At 40.2% G+C, this 19,737-nt stretch overlaps 2 protein-coding genes across 3 annotated transcripts in view; one reads left to right on the top strand and one right to left on the bottom strand.

The window, feature by feature from the left end:
• The window catches only part of zfyve26 (zinc finger, FYVE domain containing 26), a 42,803-nt gene extending 36,551 nt beyond the window's left edge, over nt 1-6,252 (top strand). For both annotated transcript variants that reach the window (XM_049596976.1, XM_049596975.1), the window contains exons 41-43: nt 338-520; nt 2,362-2,412; nt 2,776-6,252. In XM_049596976.1, coding sequence (XP_049452933.1) covers nt 338-520; nt 2,362-2,412; nt 2,776-2,985 — 444 coding nt within the window. In that variant the 3' untranslated portion in view covers nt 2,986-6,252. The remainder of the gene's footprint in view (nt 1-337; nt 521-2,361; nt 2,413-2,775) is intronic.
• A 2,771-nt stretch (nt 6,253-9,023) lies between these two features.
• rdh12 (retinol dehydrogenase 12) lies at nt 9,024-19,708 on the bottom strand. The gene is made up of 7 exons (XM_049596978.1): nt 19,473-19,708; nt 18,771-18,889; nt 15,915-16,070; nt 15,709-15,813; nt 13,696-13,905; nt 13,047-13,236; nt 9,024-10,034 (listed from the first exon to the last, which is right to left on the bottom strand). The coding sequence occupies exons 1-7, from the start codon at nt 19,676-19,678 to the stop codon at nt 9,932-9,934; spliced, it is 1,089 nt and encodes a 362-aa protein (XP_049452935.1). The 5' UTR covers nt 19,679-19,708; the 3' UTR covers nt 9,024-9,931.
• Nucleotides 19,709-19,737: the final 29 nt, after the last annotated feature.

The raw sequence follows: 19,737 nt of genomic DNA, 5'->3' as shown, positions 1-19,737 counted from the left end.
TCCTCTTTGCCCAAGGACAAAATTTCTTGCAACGGTTTATGCAAATCATTCAAATCTGTTTTGACACATCCTCACAACAGATAAAGCAGTTCAAAGACATATCACCTGTCAAGCTGTAACAGCAGAAGAATTTAGTTTTATAATCTTGGTTTAGAGAGACGAAAGCATAAAGAGTAAGCTTTATTAGCTGATTAACTTACTGTACAAAAAATACAGCAACAAATAAAATCTGACACAGTGAAGATAGTCAAGTAAATTTAACATGTTTACTTGTCAGTGGTTTTCCATTTAAAAGTTTAAGTGTTGTCTTCTCTGTCTCCTTGTCTTCCTGCCTCAGGACTTCCAGCTGGAGGCTCAGGCAGTCTACGTGCGGGCCGGCCAGAGGCTTGTTCGACAGAGGCAGTATGGAGCTGTACGGCAGCTGCTCAAATGTGTCGGTGAATCGGGCACCGCCACCAAAAACGACTGCGACGCTCTCATCCTCAGCTGCGTCTCCATTGCAGATAAGGGACCAGCTGATGTGAGTGACAGAAAACAAAAGAGGATGAGGTTCAAGGAGAAAATTCACAAAAGGATTGCACGGCTTTTGCGATTGCTCAACCTGCACAAATAAGACTGAAAGAAACCGTGTAGTTCTCAAAGCCCTAACAGCGTTGCCAAGCAAATGGCGTCTCTGTGCTCTTGACCTATTTGCAAGTATTTAAATTTAGTTATGTGAATACATGTGGCACAAAATTCCCCTTTTGTATACAAATAAGTCTCATTGCAAAAAACGTTAATTTCAGAAAGATCAGTGCTAACAGCCACATGCAGTAACAGTGAAATTATGAGCATCCTCAGACAGTAGTTAGTAACTGAAGCCCATTTATAAGGGTGTCCTGCTCAGACTTAACCGTGATCATGGCAGCAGACTGGGATATTAAAGGTCCGCTGTTTTGAATTTAGGGGCATCTATTGGCAGAAATGGTACATAATATTAATAGCTATGTTTTCATTAGTGTATCATCATCTGAAAATAACAATTGGGGTTGGATTACTTTAGAATGAGCCATTAAATGAGTGAATGAATGAACTTTATTCATATAGCGTCTTTCATGTACAGAATGCAGCACAAGTACTTTACAATTCAGCAGCAGATACAAACACAGCAAAGCGATAAAACCATACAATTATGCAACAGGAGAAATTAGAAAAAACAAAGAATTAATTAATTAAGAAAAAAAAATACTGAAGTCTTAATATTTTAAGGCAGGGTGCTCCATATTTTTGGGGTGTAGTAGCTAAAAGAAGCACCCCCAGAGGTTTTTGTAGTGACATTAGGTACTGTTGAAAGAGCAGCTGTGGAGGATCTCAGGCTTTGTGGAGGGTCATAAGGTGATGGAGCCTTAAAAATCTATAGAAAGGCTTTAAAATCCATTGTTAAAGATACTGGGTGCCTGTGTAGGTTACGTATAAAGGGAGTTCTCTTTCATAGCATTTGTTTCATGTCTCACATCGGGAACGAGGTTAGACGCTCACTCATGCTACTCAGAGAACAGGGGTTACGCAAGTAACCTAATTGATACTGTATGATCTCTCTTTTTAGATTTTGTTAAAACCCTGGCAGCTGCATTCTGAATGGTCTTTAATTTTGCAATGGCAGTTTTAGGTAGGACAGTGTCGACTGGAAACAAAACCATGAACAAGCTTCTCAGCATCTCGCTGGCTCCGTAGATGTCGTACCTTAGCTGTATTGCGTAAATAATAAATGTAGCTTTGGTTAATGAATTAAAATGAGCTTTAAAATTGAGCTCAGACTCTAAAATTACACAGAGCTCTCCTATATTAACATATGGAGCAGGTCCTCTTCCACAGAGTCAGCCATGTTTTTTCTACAGTAGCCCAGAACGGACAAAACAAACACTCTGTTTTTCACATTTTTGTGTCAGCCACCGTAGTTCTTCTAGACACTCAGCACACGGGAGAAGTTTCAGACCTGCAACTTGACTGCTAGATGCCATTAAATCCTAAAGAGGGTTTCTCTTTGTCACGTTTAATTTCCTTGCCTGAAGTTTGGAGGACTGTTTTGAGCTCACAGTCCTAACATTTCAGTGTTCTTTCTGTCTCTGTATCATTTATACGTTGCCACAATGGTAATTGCAACAAATGGCAAGCTGCATTCAGCAGCAAAATTTAATGAGCGTGTTTGCGCTGCAGTATCTTTCGTGAATCAGACCCTGAGACGGGGCAGATAGCGGTTTCAAGCTATGCACAATTCATTGTCCAATCAGCGGCTGCATTCCATCCTTTGTGAATTCACCCTTGAGTGTATGATAATAAGAAATCATGCCCGTGACTTTTGTTGTCCTTTATCTGATTTAGGCCAAGGAGCTGGAAAGTCTCATTCTGGAGGCCAAGAGCACAGAAAGCAAGGTAACACTGACTGCATGGCATTATATTCTCCTCTGCCTGTCACTATCAATGCTTTTCTTCCCTGAGGCTGCTTTTTTATAAACATAGAAATCACAGTTACCCTGCTCTCAGGTCACTTTGTGGAGTGCTGGCTATTCTTCTTGTGGAAGTCATCCTTCACTCGGCTTCCTAATTTTCCCTCTAATCAATGATATTATTTTGTTTTCCTATTTTTTTTATATTTTATTAACACCCCATGCACTAAAATGTCCAGGAAGGTCAAACCAGCAAAATGATCCTCTTCACGTCTGAAATTTGTGTTTATAGACACTCAGAAAGTCATCTCATCCTCTAACTCTAATGACATCATCCCTCTGTCTGCAGATCAAAGCCTACCTGCTGTGCAGCAAACTGCGACCAGCGTACCTGCTGGCGGTGAAGCTGGAGCCGAGCCGAGCGGGCCCGTTGGTCCAGGATGTCCTTCAGGCCGCCGAGGGAGCACAGGACTCAGTGATGCAGAATATCTGCAGCCAGTGGCTCACTGAACACCACAAGTCATCTCAGCAGCGGCAGGGCCGACCTAATGCCAGGTAAAGGTGCAGTCGGCATAACAAGGGATCACACGTACAGCACTTGAAAACAAATGAGCCGCAAATGAAGCGTGATTAAAAGGATCCAGGAATTCTAACGTAACACAGAACTGGGGGTGTGTGGGAAATGATTTGAAAGGTTGCACGTAATTATGACTGCATTATTGTGTGTAACAGGAGAACAGCTGTTGCACATGTTACATGTTGTTTGGTCCACAACTTCAGATAATTGTAATGGTTGATAATACAGCACACTTCACGCCGTACAGTCCCATGCTGTCACTCAACAGTGTGTGCTAAGGGGCTAATGCAAGGCCCAGGATTCAAAATGGTTTTAGTGTCTGTGCTTTGAATCGTCAGAACTGCATTTTGCAGACTTCCAAGTTCAGATGGATAGTTATGATATTTTGAAGTGGGGTTGTATGAGGTACTTATCCATAGTCAGTCTATTACTACAGTAGGTGGCGGTCGGCATGCTCCCAGTCTGGAGAAACAGGCACAGTGCCACCACAGAGCCTAAGCAATGTCCTGCTGTGGACATGGGCAGCAGCAAAACATGTTTTAGCCACCTAAAAATATCAACAGTTTAATTATATGCAATATTTAGAATATTTTCACTGCTTTACCTTGCTGTCAGACAGCTCTTCCTGATGGGGAACTGAACTGAAAGTCAAACTTCTATTTGTTTTCTTTAAAGCCACCAGACTCCTATGACAAAATTAGTAACTTTACCCCATAGATAGGGATGTCAATGGTTAACAGTTACTCTAGGGATGCATGATAATATCGGCACATCATTGGCATCAGACAATGTCAGCTTTAAAATGAACCGGCCAGCATGCTTTTTCTTATTTTGCACAATGAATGACTATTCCATACACTGAAAAGTATTGTATTTCATGTCTCTATCATGACAAGAGTATGTATGCATTATAGGATGTTAGTTCCACTACAGAAGAGACTTGATGATCACTACAGTTCACTTGTGAAAAAAGTGGATATATTAATATTGGTATCGGTTATTGGCCAAATAAATTATTATATATCGCCACATCGGATATCGGCAAAAATTCCAATATTGTGCATCCCTGAGTTACTCCAAGTAACCTCCAAGAATATTTTTACTGGTTACATATGTCAGTCTAACTGTTAATTTTGTTGCTCCTCAGTTAAGTAGTAGCACTAGCACTATGCTGTAGCCCAACAAAGCTAATAAGGTATTCATGCCACAAGTTGCCTAGTTGCCGCTGCTCTGTATTGCCTACCACTAGGGTCAGGTGGAAGTTAGAGGATAGCTAGCACACATTCGGTGATTACAGCTGGTTACACCGTGCCAACCCAAGCTGGCGTTGCTGCGTAAACATTGTGCCCGACCTCTGGTGTCCCCCTGGGTCGCTTTGACTAGTAAGCAGCTTAATTTTGAGCCACCGTGTTTACACAGCAGCGTGGGATAATGTTACCAGCAGTAATTGCCGAATGAGCACACGCCTATCAAGCTCCTACCCTGTCGGAGCACAGTGGATAGCAGCTGACAGCTCACTAAATAGCAATTAATTACAGGTAAAATAGTGAGAGATCAGTACCTTGTGGTACTTTTAGTCAAGGGGATAGCAGGTGAACTGGACGTTCAAACTGTGTCACAGTTTGTCAAAAATGGCCAATAAAGTTTCCTGACATCATTACCCGCAGAACACGGGAGCTGCTGGTCTATCGCTGCCTCGATTGTTTAGTTTGTTTGTGTTGTTGTGTGACTTTGGTGAATCTGAACTAACCTTTTAAAACAGAAGAGCCACACAATAACACAAACAATTGAACCAATCGAGGCTGCAGTAGGTTGTGTGTTCTGTGAGCAAAGATTACTGTTTTTGTCAGTGGAGTCATAGCATAGATAACGGCCACAGCTCCCTGTCTGAAAGGGCTATTTGATGGCAAGGTCAAAGAGTGAAAATGTTTTAAATACAGCATACACTTAAACTGATATATATTATTTTAAATCTAAAATACATTTGCTGCTGCCCTCAGTCCACAGCAGTTCATTACTTTTTGCCTCTATGGCAGCAATCCTGCCTGCTTCTCCAAACTGGGGGTGTGCCCACTGCAATCTACTGTAGGTAATACACTGATTACGGATAAGTAGCTTAAACAACCCCACTTCAAAAAATCCAGAAAATCCCCTAAAATTCTCACCTAGCTGCGCTGATGTGCATTTATACTCCAGGACTCTGTTACATAACTGTTTGACGCTCACTTCCAACCACACCTGTCTGTGTTAATGGGTGTGTTCGGTGAAACGGACAAGAAGCTTTTAATCAGAGCGAGCTCTGAAACACAGTTTTTCAGCCTTTTGTTGAGTCTCTATTTCAGTGGCAACATCCAGAAATCCTGAGGTTATCTTTTTCTTTATGTTTGTGCAGCCTTCCTGTCTGTAAACCTAACAAATCACCGCCGTGCTTTATTTCCATTCCGGAAATATTTTGCTGTTATCTCTCATCTCTACTATTACATAACAAAATCACTAACTGCAACGTAAACCGATCCAGTCGTTCTTACACAATATAAACATATCTATAACTCAGTATTTGACGAAGATTAATCTCCTACCTCAACCAAAAGGGAAAATATCTTAAACTGACTGGAAGGCCTCTGACATTTACTTTCATTTTATGTTCTTATTGTTTCTGTGTGTGAATTTAAATGTAAATGCAATGAGATGCCAAGAACGGTACATGTTCAATCCTTGAAGAAACTGAAAAATGTCAAATCTTGTTTTTGTAATCCCGATGAAGCTGTTTACCTGTTTTACTGATATTGTATAGCACATTTTATGGCCAGCATTCAGAGTATGTTCCCTTTTGGTAAGGGAAATTAATGTCACACAGAATTTGAAGCATTTTAGGGCATTTAAGAGAGATTTACAAGTAAAATTTAGGTTGGATACAAAAAGGGACCTACTTACAGATTATGTTATGGATCAAGTTTAGGTCATTATCCAGAATTCCAACTCTAATAGTCATGAGTTTTGTCTCTGGATGGCTAGTTTCTAGCCACATCTTGTGTCTCCTGTTGAGCATCGCTAATTTTCATCATGCTTTTCACTCTGTTCTCATGGGAGACTTGACCCATATCTGTCTGAACTATATAAATCCACATCATTAACTTATGTTGATAATCAGTCAAATAATTTTAAAAAAAGGGATTTAACTTTTGCCATATGGTTGTCTTGTGATGTTCGATTTTTTTGTTGTTGTTGTTGTTTTTTTTTTTTTTTGGGTCTATTATTTTTCCCACAAACCTGCACCCTGGCCACAAGATAACAGTGCAAATGTATCATCACCACATTAATTTACATGACAATCACCCGTGCTACAGAAGCTGCCTTTTAAAGACTCTGATTACGTCGTCAAGGTCATCTTTATTTAGGGGAGACACTGTGTTGTCCCTTTGTCTCGCTTCGCTCTGCTGCACTAGTCTGACGACTGAGACTGACGGATCTTCCTGTGATAGTGAGTGTTGATTGGCAAGAGATGAAAAAGAAGCCAGTGTAGACATTCTTGCACTCTAATCCTCCTTAACTTGGACTGTTGTCTCATCACTGCCGCACTTTATACTTAGTGAGTTTAAAAGAAATAAACTTCTTTTGGAAAAAATGGTAAAATGATTTTGAAATGTAATTGTTTTCTCCATCCCCCTGTAAAATAAAATGAAATGATAAATAAAAATGTAATATACAAAAATATGGGTTATTGAGCTTAATGCTGCCAAGTGTCTTGAAATGAAAGGAAAAGGTTGACACTTGGGGAAATACACTTTTTTTGCTTTCTTGACGTTAGTTAGCTAAATGAGAAGAATGATACCACTCTTGATTTAGAGTACAGTCACACATGAGCAAAACTGACACTGGGGAATATTCAACTCCTGTTTACTTGTATTCAGTGTGAGCTAGAGTTGTACCGATAACAATACCAGTATCGGAAATACCTCCGATACTATGTAAAATGCGGTATCAGGTATCGGCGAGTACAGCCTATGACCAATCCGATACCACGTAATGCCTCATGCAATGGTTTGCCTGTAGTTTGCGTATGTGTCATTACGCATACGCACACTACAGGCAAACCAAATGGAAATGGAGCGGAGTTTAAAAAGCATTCTACTGTATCCTTTAAAATGTCTTTTTTGTGTCTTGATCTGTGTCAACACTGGATAATGATAATAAAAAAAAGTTTTATGGCATTCATTCTACTATTATGTATTTATTTCTTAATATTTTACATGGAGATTTAGGAGTTGAGACATACATCAATTCATATCCCATCCATTTTTATTTTACGCGCTGGTATCAGATTGGTACTCGTATCGGCAGATACCTAAGGTTCAGGGATCAGTATCAGTATCGGGAAGGAAAAGGTGGTATCGGTACATCTCTAGTGTGAGCAGAGGGGCAAATAAAATATTTGCTTCTGGTGGAAAAACCATTTCGCATCTTCACATCGTGGGGAGGTCAACTTTGTCGAACTTGGAGTGGAAAAGTTGCCGCCTCAACCAATAGCAAAGTTATGTGGAGGCGATAGTAATTGTTGCAATGTTTAACCAGCTGATATTGTCTGATATTGGTCATGACAAATAGAAATGACCTCAGTCAGGAGACAGACATGGAGCGTAAGACAATGTACAGTGTACCAATAAAAGTTTAAAAACATTTATTGTGCGGTATTTACTAGCAAGGTACTCAACATTTGCTAGCAAGCTAGCTTTCTGTGTCCGTCACATCAGGTGCTGCCAATATTTAGCACGACTATCGCTTCGGCAGGCTTTAGTCACTTGCCTGCACTTGCTCATGTGGGCCTGAGCCCTTACATATGAAGGTAACCCTAGCAGTGAACTAACTTAGTTCTCTGCTAGCTTAGCTTCGCTGAGCTAACTTAGCTTAGCATTATGGGGGAAACAGTTAGCCTGGCTAACTAGAGTTTTGCTTAACTGTGGACAGAGCTAGGCTAGCTGTTTCCTTGTTTCCAGTCTTTACGCTAAGCTAAGTTAGTTGGCTGCTAGTATTAGCTTCATGTTAAGCATACAGATATGAACCTTATTTTTAAAGTCTATGATATGAATGTGGTGTCAGTATTTTAATTCTTGGCAAGAAACTAAATAAGCACATTTCCCAAAAATGTCGAACTGTTCCTTCCACAGTAACACTGTGATGAAACAGCCCAGTCATCAGTTAAAAATGTTGGCATTGTACTTTTGTGCAAATCACAAATACATGACATTTGTGTGTTTTGGGCATATCACATCTGGTCTTAAGTGGTTGTACTTTAGCGAGCATCCCAGCAGCATTTAAGCCAGCAAAGTTGCGTGTTCGTTAGCAAACAGTTGCTTTTTTCCCAGCGGTGATAGTGCCATGAAAAGCGTTTATTCTTTACAGAGACACTGATGGCTTCCTCAGCCGTGGTTGTTCCACCAAAACTGGATTTTTCAAGCCCAAACATGATCTTATCCCAACCACAGCTGTTTTTTGTGCCTAACCTAACCATATGTTAACCACAGTGTTAGTAAAACGAAAAGAAATGTGAAGTTTCAACATATGTGCTACATGTTAATGTACAATTTTTAACATATCTGTGGTTTGCAGAAACGCACATTGCCATCATTATTTCTGGCGATTGGATTGGATCAGATCTGAAAAATGTTTTGAGCCTACAACCTTTTCTCAGATTTAACTGAGGAAGAGCTGTAGGCTCGAAATGTTACTCTGCATTAAAATCCTTCTAAAAGGGAGCTGCTTGTTGTGCAGACTTATTTGTTTCCTATTTTGCCAGACGTTTCTTTGGTACAGCACCCACTTTATTGTACGTTAGGATGTGTGTGTATTTTGTACTGTTTTGGATCAGATCTGACTCATTTCCTCTGATTCAATTTTCTTCCAACATTTCATGACTCGAGATGACCTGTTTCTGTTTCTGTGTACTAACCATCCAGTTCTTACTTTGCTGATGACATTTTGTTGATCTTAAACTGAATTTCAAGGATTTGGTACGAGCACCGTTATAGTAATATCTCCGTTTATTTACATCATATGTAAACATTCAACTCTTAACATGAATATAAGTGTAGTAAAAGGCATGTTTCACTTGTATAAAACACAGAATGTAAACTCTTGGCAACCTTGTCTGTGAATGCTGAAAAGGAAACATGACTCAGGAGATCCTTATAAATGTAAAACTGTAGTTCCTCCAGGAATGTGCAGTTTTTGGCAATGCAAATGGCAAAAAGTTCTCTGCAGGTATTGCAACGACATGATTCTAAGTCTGACTTGGGTAATATAGAAAAACCTTCTTATAATAACCTACACTGACTACAGTTATCACAAAATACATTTATGCAATTCAAGCGGTAATCATGGCTCAGACCGACGCTGATCTTAGATAGGTTACTAATTGTTTTATCAACCTGGAAACACCGTAAGAACCCCTGCAATTGTTTATAAATGCTGGCACAAAAGTCAAGCAATTTAGCTGCAAATTCTGCAGGAATAAAAAAGAAAAAGACAATATTTGATAAAGATGCTGGTCATTTACCCTGGCTTGACCCTTCACAGTATCCTACAGCGTTACAATACATCAAGTTGCTTTTTTGTCTACACTGTATTCACATTGTGTCACAAAAATATAGAGTCAAAAAGTTATTTGTGTTTACATGATAATACAGTCGAGTGGTTTTGGTTTGAGCAGCTGTCGTTGAGCACCAAAATACTCAAGTTATTAAAATGTAATTACTGCATTATTACACAAAAAAGCAACTTCACATGAGAGTACCTCTTACAGTATTACCTGACTGCTTATTAGGTAAGAAACACTCAAAGTACAGAACATCGAAACCATAATGAAATGAATGATAAAGAAAGAATAAGGACTCCTTTTGAGAACTGAGATAGATGGTGGTTAAAAGTTGAATCAGTCCCACTCGATACCGAGATGTTCACAGCTGATGTCCCACAGTCTCCTCGCTGTCTCCTCACTTCTTCCCTGTGGGGCTACAAAGGCAGGGGCGCAGTCGCTGAAATGACAAGAGGGGGAGTGACTATTACATAAAAGCTAATAATGCAGTGACTCAGCACTCCGGGGGCAGTGATTTCCTTCAGCATGACAGTATTTTACCTGTCAGCACTTGAAATGAGCAGACACAAGGAACTTAATATGTCTTGGTGCCTTTAAAATGTCCAGTAAATTCACTTTTATCTGTGGTGACTTACAATGATACTTAACTTGTAGATAGATTAAATGACAAGAAACTAGCAATGAATAATGTGAAAAGTAAAGGTACAACTACCCTCACAAAGGATGAAACAAAGTTAGGAACTTTGAAACAAACCAACTGGAAAGAATGGGAACATGGGTCTGTCCACCACTTTGGTCCAGACTGAAATATTTCAACAATTATTATAAGGCCGATCGCCCTGAAATTTGGTGAAAATAAACATGGTGCCCAAGGGGTGACTCCTGTTGAATTTAGTGATCTACTGACTTTTCCTCAGTGTCCCTCTGAGATTGACAATTGACAGCCATGACATGGATTGCTATAAAATTTGGTACAGACATTTGTGTCCCCCTCAGACTACATTATATTCACTCTGTTGATCTCTTAACTTATCTCCTAGCATCTTTCATCTGGCATCATCAAGTCAAAATTTAAATTTGTTCAATTCTTTGGTTTATGAACAAGTAGAGTGCGCCAGCAATGAGACCTAAACCCGAAAATGAGTGAGCATTTTTCCACTCCTGCTTCCCTTGTCTTGAAGTCAATTGGCTTTTTAAATGGGTTTTTGGTTAGATGCCTGAAATAAGGTCTGTGGCTAACGCAAGCTTAAGAGACTTTCACATTTTGTTCTATGACATAAAATACGCCAGTAAATACCCCACTCGTGAATTTTGATGCTTCTATGTGTCCTAAAAAAGACAGTTGCTATCAATTGGCTAAATGAGACTACAGAACATCATTGTGCTGAACACGGCTTTACAGCCTCATTGTGGGACCACGGTGTCGTCTGTTTATAGCCTAACGTTAGCTTTTTACCTCTGCCGATTGCATTTAGGCTTAAAAAAATCATTAAAGCAGTGTTCATTTGTGAAGATTATCTTGCTCAACAACATGCGTTAGTATCAAACTTTTGTCTACCATTGAGCTGATTTTCTGCAGTAATACAAAATCCATTGAAAAAAACCCACATAGGCTTTTTGATGAGGGAACCAGGGCGATGCTAACTTTAGCATCGGCCTTTTGAAAAACATCATCCCTGGAGCACTCTATACCTGCTAATACAGCCTCATTCCCATTAGCCTGAGCTGTACTTTGCTTTTAGTGCTCATTAGCAAAATGTCAGCATGCTAACATGCTAAAATAACATGGTGAACATGATCAAAGGTATACCCAGTGAATATTATGTTGTCATTATGAGCGTTTTGCAGTGCTAGTGTTAGCACTTAGCACAGCCTCACAGAGCTGCTAGCTAACCTTGAGGTTGTAGACTGTATTGTTAGCCTTACATTATTATCTGCAGTATACAGGTTTAACTTTTACAATGATTCTTTATATCATAGATAAACAATATCACAAAATGAATGAAATGAGGAGAAATAGCTTGATGAGAGACAAAACAAGTAGAGCTTAAAATGGTTGCCCTTTTTAAAAAAAAAAAAAAAAAAAAGTATGTAAGAAAACCTCTTTAATAAAAGTTTAAAACTTTCAGCTAAACCATCCAAAATCAAGGACACTGGGAGAACACAGACAGGCCATAAAATCATATTAAAAAATTACCACCTGTCTAATGGCAAAACCATGTTGGAGTAATTAAAGATGACAGGGCTGTGAAGCAGGCAAATTTTCCGTGGTGACACTAAAGCTTGTGGGTTGTGTAGTCTTTTACAAGACACTGGGGAATGAAACATTAATAAAGAAGTTGAGATCAGGTAACCGCATGGCTTCTACAGGAACACGCCTGCTGCACAATTTGATACCTCATGTCCCATTTCCCTTCAGCTGGTAAAATACAACGGTTAATAACTCCTGGCTGAGGGACAGTCCTGTCTAGACTTGCAAACATCTAAGTCTAGCCCCTTTGTTAAAGAGTAAGATCTTTTTTGTTTAACCAGAAACAGTCCTGAAATCGTGTTTGGCAAACCCATCAGACTCCATTTAAAAAAACAATAATTTTGGGGTGTATAGAGCCAGCATGTTTTCACATCCAACTGGGGGGATTAAGGGTTCATTTCAACCAAACAAGAGCTGGTGATTGTTGGAACAGTGGAAAGACCAAGCAAGCCATCTTTTGTGAGTTTTATTTTGTTTCTGTCGACATTGAATGAATTGTGTTTAATGATGATTAAATTAGTGTTTATTTAAATGGAGTCTGGTGAAGTTGGTGATAGTGAATTCGGGGCTGTTTCAGGTCAAATAAAAAGGATCTTACTCTTGAATGAAAAGGTTGATCTCTGTAGAAATGCTGTCAGACACGTATAGCAACAACCTGAGGCTGGCTGAAAAATATTGATGATGATGATTACTTTATTTCTGTGGTCCAATTTCTCATTTTTATCAAACCAAAATTTAAGATTTTTGCCCTGTATTCTTACAAAGGTGCACAGAGGTTATCACATACAGTATGATTGTGCACTCAGAGCACACCTGAGATGGTCACAGAGCTCATCGAAGCAAGCATTGCTAGGTCCTACTAAACCAAGCCCATTGGGGTTGAACCCTGTGTTTTTAGGTTTGTGCTCCTTCCCGAGTCCGGTTTGTTAATGCAGTAGCTGACAGGAAATAAACAGGCCCCAATGCTGTTCCCTGAGGATCAGAATAGCAATGAAAACATACAGAATCCTGGCTTGTAGATGTGGCTAGTGGGGGTGAGGGACGATTGGAACAAGGTTGCACATTTTGCTCCTTTGTCTAGATTTTGTTTACTTGTTTACAGTAAAAATAAAAAAATAAGTAAATTTGCATCCACAACCAATTTCAGATCCTCGGGTCTTCACAGTGAACCTGACAGATTTCAAGCTTGTTGTTGGTTACCTGAAGTGTTTCCCAGAGATTGAGTGCAGTTCTTCTGCCACAGCACAGTAGATGCTGGTTTGTGCTCCTTCCCGAGGTGTTTTTAAGAACATGGAGAAGACGGTGAAAAATATCGTCATGAGGGTCGAATGTCTGGTCAGGTCAGAGTTCACTGTTCCTGGGTGGACTGAGTTCACTGTCACGTTGGTATCTGTGAGGACAACAGACGTTAATCACTATGGGCGACATTTTTTCTTCTATCTAATCTGCAGTATCAGTCTGACTATTAGAAAACACTGTTGCTTTTTATAAACTGCCTGAAACTTGAGCTCAAGTGAAGTGGCTTTTTGCTTACTCTTATTTTTCTTCAAGATAATTTAATTCCATTTTCATTACCTGACATTTTAGGCAAAAAGATGTTTTCTTCTGATGAATTTGAAATGTTATTATTTCCTGTATCAAAAGACTTCTACTAACAGAATGTGTTATCGATTAAAAAAAAAAAGATCATTTGGGAGAAGTATTCCTTTAATACAAGTTGTTGTTGGTTTCACACCTGCTCTAATCACTAGTCCTGTCTCTGTTACTACTCTCTGCCAAAGCAAAGCAAGTCATCTGTCCATTCTCCCATGTTTCATGTGTTTGATTATATGCGTGTGTGTTTGTGTACCTTTGAGTCTACGCGCCAACTCTCTGGCAAAGAGCACATTTGCCAGTTTGCTTTGGCAGTACGCTAATCCGCTGTTGTAGCTTCCCTGGCTGTGAAGGTCATGGAAACGGATCCAGCCGAAGTTGTGAGCAAGAGATGAAACCACCACGATCCGGGCCGGCGCACTGCGCTTCAGCAGCCCGATCAGGAGGGACGTCAACAGGAAGTGCCCTGCCACAAGTAAGAAACACATACAGTCAGTGCTAAACACACACACACACACACACACACACACACACACACACACAGTCTGTATTGTTATTAACCTGACTGTAAAAACAAAACTTCAGCTTTCAAATTCAGACCCTGTCATCCAAGGATGTGCGAGAAGTATTAACCTCTAACTCATTTTATCTTGCATTTTATAGTTATTATTATATTGTATTTTCACATTTACCATATAAATGGATAGTTGGTTACAGTAAGTAGCTTTAGACAGATGTGAGTGACAACATAAGACAGCAAACAATATTCTAACATGATGATGGTGTTTAAAACACCACTGAAGAAACTGTAAATTAGATCTTTTAAGAGACTGTCAGGATCCAAAATCCCGTTTAAGGGATAGTTTGGATCTTTTAAAGTGGGGTTCTATGGGGCACTTATCCATAGTAAGTGTGATATAGAGTAGAAGGTGGTCGGCAACTCCCCAGTTTAGAGAAGCAGACTGGAGTACCAACGTGGAAGCTAGGCAATGTACTGTACTGCTGTGGACGGGGGCAACAGCAATACATATTTAGCCACCTAATAAAAGTCCCACATTAAAATCAATATTAGCTCAAGTGTACGCTATGTTTAGAATATTTTCATCGCTTTACATTGCGGTCAAACAGCAAGGAACTGGAGCTGTTATATCGCTCTATTCAAAGCCAGACTTCATTGAGAAAAACGTAATTTTACATTGCTGAACACAGGAGCTGCTGGTCTACCGCTACCTCGATCAGTTGGTTAGTTTGTGTTATTGCGTGACACTGGCATTTAAAAAAAGTTAGTACAGACTGACCAAAGTCAGACAATAGCACAAATGAACTAACTAATCGAGGCAGTAGTAGACCAGCAGCTCCTGTGTTCAACGAACCAAATTACTATTTTTCTCAATGGAGTCTGGTGGCTTTGACAGTAGCGTATGTTACTGTACTTCACTCAGGAACAGCTTACTGGCTCCAAACCGTAGTTCAGAACAAACTGGCTTATTAACATTAATTTTAGCTTGGCTTGTTATTAGCTGGTAACTCGCTTCTTGCGGTGCGGACCACTCTGCGGAAGGAAGGATGGTGAGGCGTTCAAGTGCTGTTCATCAGCAATGTCTTTATTGCAGTCTTCACCACAAAACATGGCCTTCTCATGAGGTTTAACAGTAGCCCTGAACTTATCTTAACACTTAACACTTAATTCTGCTGACTATCATCACTCTGTCAGGCATGTGTCTCCACCATGACACCCCAGGAGAGCTGCCTCTCTCTGTATACACTCTCACAGGTTACTCACAAGGCCTTGCCTATCTGACGGCAAGATAAAGCGATAAAAATACTTTCAACAGCATAAACTTAAATTGCTACTGACTTTTTTGAGGTGGCTAAAATGCGTTTTGCTGCCAACCCCCATCAACAGCAGTACATTGCTTAGCTTCCGTGGCGGTACTCCTGCCTGCTTCTTCATAACAGGGGTGTGCCAACAGACATCTACTGCAGGTAAAACACTGACTATGGATAAGTACCTTGTACAACCCCAACACCCATTATGCTTATGAAATGTGTGAACTACAGGCAGGAAGACTATTATGTTCCCAACTCATCTACTGTGTGTCCCTGCATGTAAATAAAATATTAGGATCCTTCACATCAATCATTTTTGCTTGAGTAGGGCCGATTAATTGTGCATGAAATATTCTGATACAATAGATGGATCAGTCAGTTACTCCATCATGTTTTCAGTCCTGTTAATTGATTCAAGTAAATTTCGCTGCAGTCTTACCCAAGTGATTGACTCCAATGTGCATCTCAAAGCCATCAATTGTTTTTGTGTACGGGCACATCATCACTCCAGCGTTGTTGATGAGGATATGAAGATGGTTAACCTCTGAAGGAGACAACATCACAACAAAAGGAACGTGTCAGCTGCGGAAACTGTTAGATAACAGCAAAGCAGGGTTCTGTGAGTAGATGTGACTCTGTGCTTACCTCTCAGGAACTTCTGTGCGAAGGCTCGTATAGAGCAGGTGTCTGCCAAGTCAAGCTCTCGAACCTCTACTTGTGCGTTAGAGTACGCAGCTCGTATACTGGCCGCCGCCTCTTCTCCTTTGTCCACGTCTCTGCATGCCATGATCACCCGAGCCCCTGTCATGTGAAAAATAAGCAGCAGCTAAACTATGAACAAAACAGAAACTACGTTAATTAACAGAACAGAAGATAGAGGGTGTGTCTGTTGACTTGTGGTGCGTGGAGCCATTTATAAAAGGAGGTTTCTTCTTATGTCACTCCTCAAGCAAAACACTTTCGTCATAACACAACAACGTCAACCAAAGATCATAAACTCTAATATCTGCATTGAGTTTTAAGCTTTAAAAATAAAGCTTTAAAGGACCAGTGTGTAGGACTTAGTGGCATCTAGCTGTGAGGTTGGAGATTACAACCAACTGAATATCCCTCCCTTTTTAAGCGTGCAGCAGAACCTCCAGTGGCCTTCAGGTAACATAAGAAATGCAACAGATCTCCTCTAGAGCCAGTGTTTGGTTTGATCGTCCTCGACTATTGCAGAACAGCCCAGTCGCCAGAAGATATATTGGCATAGAGTTCTCCAGGGATGACGTTTTTTGGTAGGCTGACGCAGAGGTTAGCATCACACTGGTTCTCTCGTCAAAAAGCCTGTGGGATTTGTCCCATTGGATTTTGGATTATTAACGAAAATAAGCTCTGTGGGAAACAGATGTTTATGATACTTACACGTTTTGTTCAGCAAGATAATCTTCCCAAATGAACATAATTTGCATGATTATTGAAGCCTAAAGGCAATCGCCAGAAGTCAGTTGCTAACGTTAAGCTATTAACGAACTACACTACGGTCGCATGGTTTAACGTTGCCTCCACAGCACAGCTGTAAAGCCATGTTCGGTGTGATGACATTCTGTAGTCCCATTTAGCAACTTGTTAACAACCACCTTTTTTAAGACACATAAAAGCTGTAAAATAAACAAGTGGGGCATTTACTGACGTATTTTATGTCATAAAACAAAACATGAAAGTCTCTTAAGCTTGTGTTGACCACAGACCTTAAGTCAGGCATCTAATGAAAAACCCACTGACTTCAAGATGAGGACACCAGAGTGTTGAAATGCTAACTCATGTCTGGGTTTTAGGACTCATTCCTGGGGCACCCTACTGTACATTTCTGCAAACATTGGTGTAGCGACTGCAGGAAACAAACTAAAAGTCACTGAGGGGCTGAGGCTGGGCCTGGTTTATTTGTCTGACACATCAACAAAAGAATTGCTGAGATCCAAAAAATACATTAAATAAATGTATTAATGCAAAGGAATCAACTTATTATAACATGTACAAACTTATAATCAAAATGATCACAGCAAACAAAGAAAAGTGCAGTCAACAAAAAATACGGCACCCTCTCTCTCCAGCAAAAAAAAAAAAAAAAATAATACAACTGATATAAATTACAAGTGTCAATGTCCATATCTATGTCCCTATGCTAAAACATCTAACAATACAAAAATATAAACCATCCCAAAACGTATTAATCCTACAAATCTTACAAAATCCACTCTTTCTAAATTAATTCATAGCTCTTACAGTCAGCCCAGCAATCAATAGTCGTGATTTAAACGTATTGGCTATATTTAGCTCTGATTTAGTCTAGCTACATGTAACCCAAATCTAGCGGATTTAATTTTGAAATTGATTAAATGTAATTTTCGCCATTGCAGATGGCGTGCGGTATGATATTCAATCACGTATGGAGAGTCAACAGTAATTAAAATATGTTTATCTCCATTTTTTGGACATAGTCTCTACATAGCCGTATAATTGATGACGTCTACACTTTGGCTATGGTTAGACTTCTACCAAATTTTCACTGACAGCCCAAATTCAGCCGTGATTTAGCCTAGGCGTCAGGTCTTCATGTAGACGGCTATTAGACATTTTTTAAATCAAAAAATGCTTGCTGGGAGATATGTTACATTTGTACATTTCATACGTAGCATAACATCTCTGCAGTGATGTAGTTCAGATTGCATGTATATATGAGCTGACTTTGTCATACAGAGGTAGAGGGATGGGGGTGGTATGAAGCCTGGCTGCAAACTACTGCTCAAGACTAACAAACAACAAGACCAGGTGGTTTTAGCAAGAAATTTCCAGAGATGGTTGTGTCAACGAAACCAGGTATTTTAAGCCACAACATGGTCTTTTCCTAACCGTAACCAAGTAACCAAGCCTGTCCGACCAAACATGTCCGCTGCAAAATAATGTATGAATGTCACAGACCCATAGTTTGCAGCAATGTACAGCGCATAATCATATCAGGCTGATCATGGAGCCCAACTCTCCTCCCATCCACCATCCCAACCAGTCTGTGCATTAGGTTTTGGCAAATGTAACACGTATATGTGCTGCTTGTAATGACGAGCCAAAGTCATTCAAGTTGTCACTAATGGCAATTTCTTATATTTCCCGTTGACCAATATTACACAGAATAAAAGGCTCAATCAGTGCAGTTTCTGCTAGTAAACTGTTAATAATGTGAGGACAAGTCAGTGGAATGATTCACTTCAGATTTTATCAAATTAATACGATGAGGGGAAAAAATCAGTCTACATTCTGCATGTCTTCTGCAAGTCTTTCAGTCTATCTTTCTTTTATACATAAAATATAAATGTATATATTATGATATGGGATAGAAGAATACTCTTTAACTTACTTAGTTCAGTCTTATTTTATTCAGACTACTGTTGTTTGTTGTCAGTGATAATGGTTGTAAACTGGCGCTGTGCTGTATGGTTAAATGTAAAACCAAAGAGTCACCTCGCACTGCCAGGTCCAGGGCAGTCTCCTTCCCGATCCCTGTGTTGGCCCCTGTGATGAGGACTGTCTTCCCCTCCAGACTAGCTGAGGACATGCACACTCCTCCTGCTGCATATTTCCTGTTAATACACAGTGGCCACTGATTAACACTGAACCACAGCAGACAGAAGCTCCCTCTGCTCCAGCACAGCTAAGCCATGTCCTCATTAGGACATATGGACAGCTTGGCTTAATTATTCATAGAGAAACTTGGACAATGAGCTGAACTGAGCGTCAAGTCGTACGACCCACGCCACAGAGCAGGGCCGCCCCATAACCAATGGCTCTGTTGGAGTAATGCATACCAATATAACTCCTCCTACGCTCAGGCTGCTGATAGGCCCGAGCTGCTCAGATGGAAGAGTCCAGGTTCATCTCTGTGCTAAAACTCCCACAGCTCCATCATTTTGTTTCATTGATTTTCTGCTTAAAATGTCAGTCAGCGTCGCGTGGAATAAAATGTGATCCGGACAGAAACGCCTTTAAAATGACGATCAGCTGTGTTCAGATGCTGCACAGTGTTTTATATAATGACACTGAACCTCATCGTAATAATTACATCAGTGCAATGTAATGTCCTGTCAACCAAGTAACAACCAACCCGTGATGTGTGAGACACTGGGATTACATGAGAATGAATGAGAGCCATAATTGCAGCCTTACCTTATGTGAGGTGCAAATAAAATCACCAGTACCGTCCCCACTCCGAGACCCGCGGCGATTATTAGCAGCAACATAATATCACGGATGTGTGCCTTTCTGTCTCCTCCAGCAGGACGCCACTGCTCCGTAGGCAGAACAGCTGATGTCAAAGCATAAAGGGGTGCAGAGCGTAGCAGGGGTGAAAGAGACACCGCGAACGGCATCATGGGATTGTAGTTTTACAGCCCGGCAGGAGAAATACATAAGGTTAGTGGACATCTTTATT

The sequence above is a fragment of the Epinephelus fuscoguttatus genome, linkage group LG14, assembly GCF_011397635.1.
Source record: "Epinephelus fuscoguttatus linkage group LG14, E.fuscoguttatus.final_Chr_v1".
NCBI classification, from domain to species: Eukaryota; Metazoa; Chordata; class Actinopteri; order Perciformes; family Serranidae; genus Epinephelus; species Epinephelus fuscoguttatus.
This window is presented reverse-complemented; position numbering and strand designations above follow the sequence as displayed.

What these genes read in the sequence shown, in the direction of transcription:
- rdh12 (XM_049596978.1), bottom strand. Translation starts at nt 19,678, where the DNA reads ATGATGCCGTTCGCGGTGTCTCTTTCACCCCTGCTACGCTCTGCACCC. An exon ending in TTATTTGCACCTCACATAAG is followed by an intron (nt 18,890 to 19,472) that starts GTAAGGCTGCAA and finishes GTGTATTAACAG; the next exon opens with GAAATATGCAGCAGGAGGAG. An exon ending in GTTGGCGCGTAGACTCAAAG is followed by an intron (nt 13,237 to 13,695) that starts GTACACAAACAC and finishes TTGTCCTCACAG; the next exon opens with ATACCAACGTGACAGTGAAC.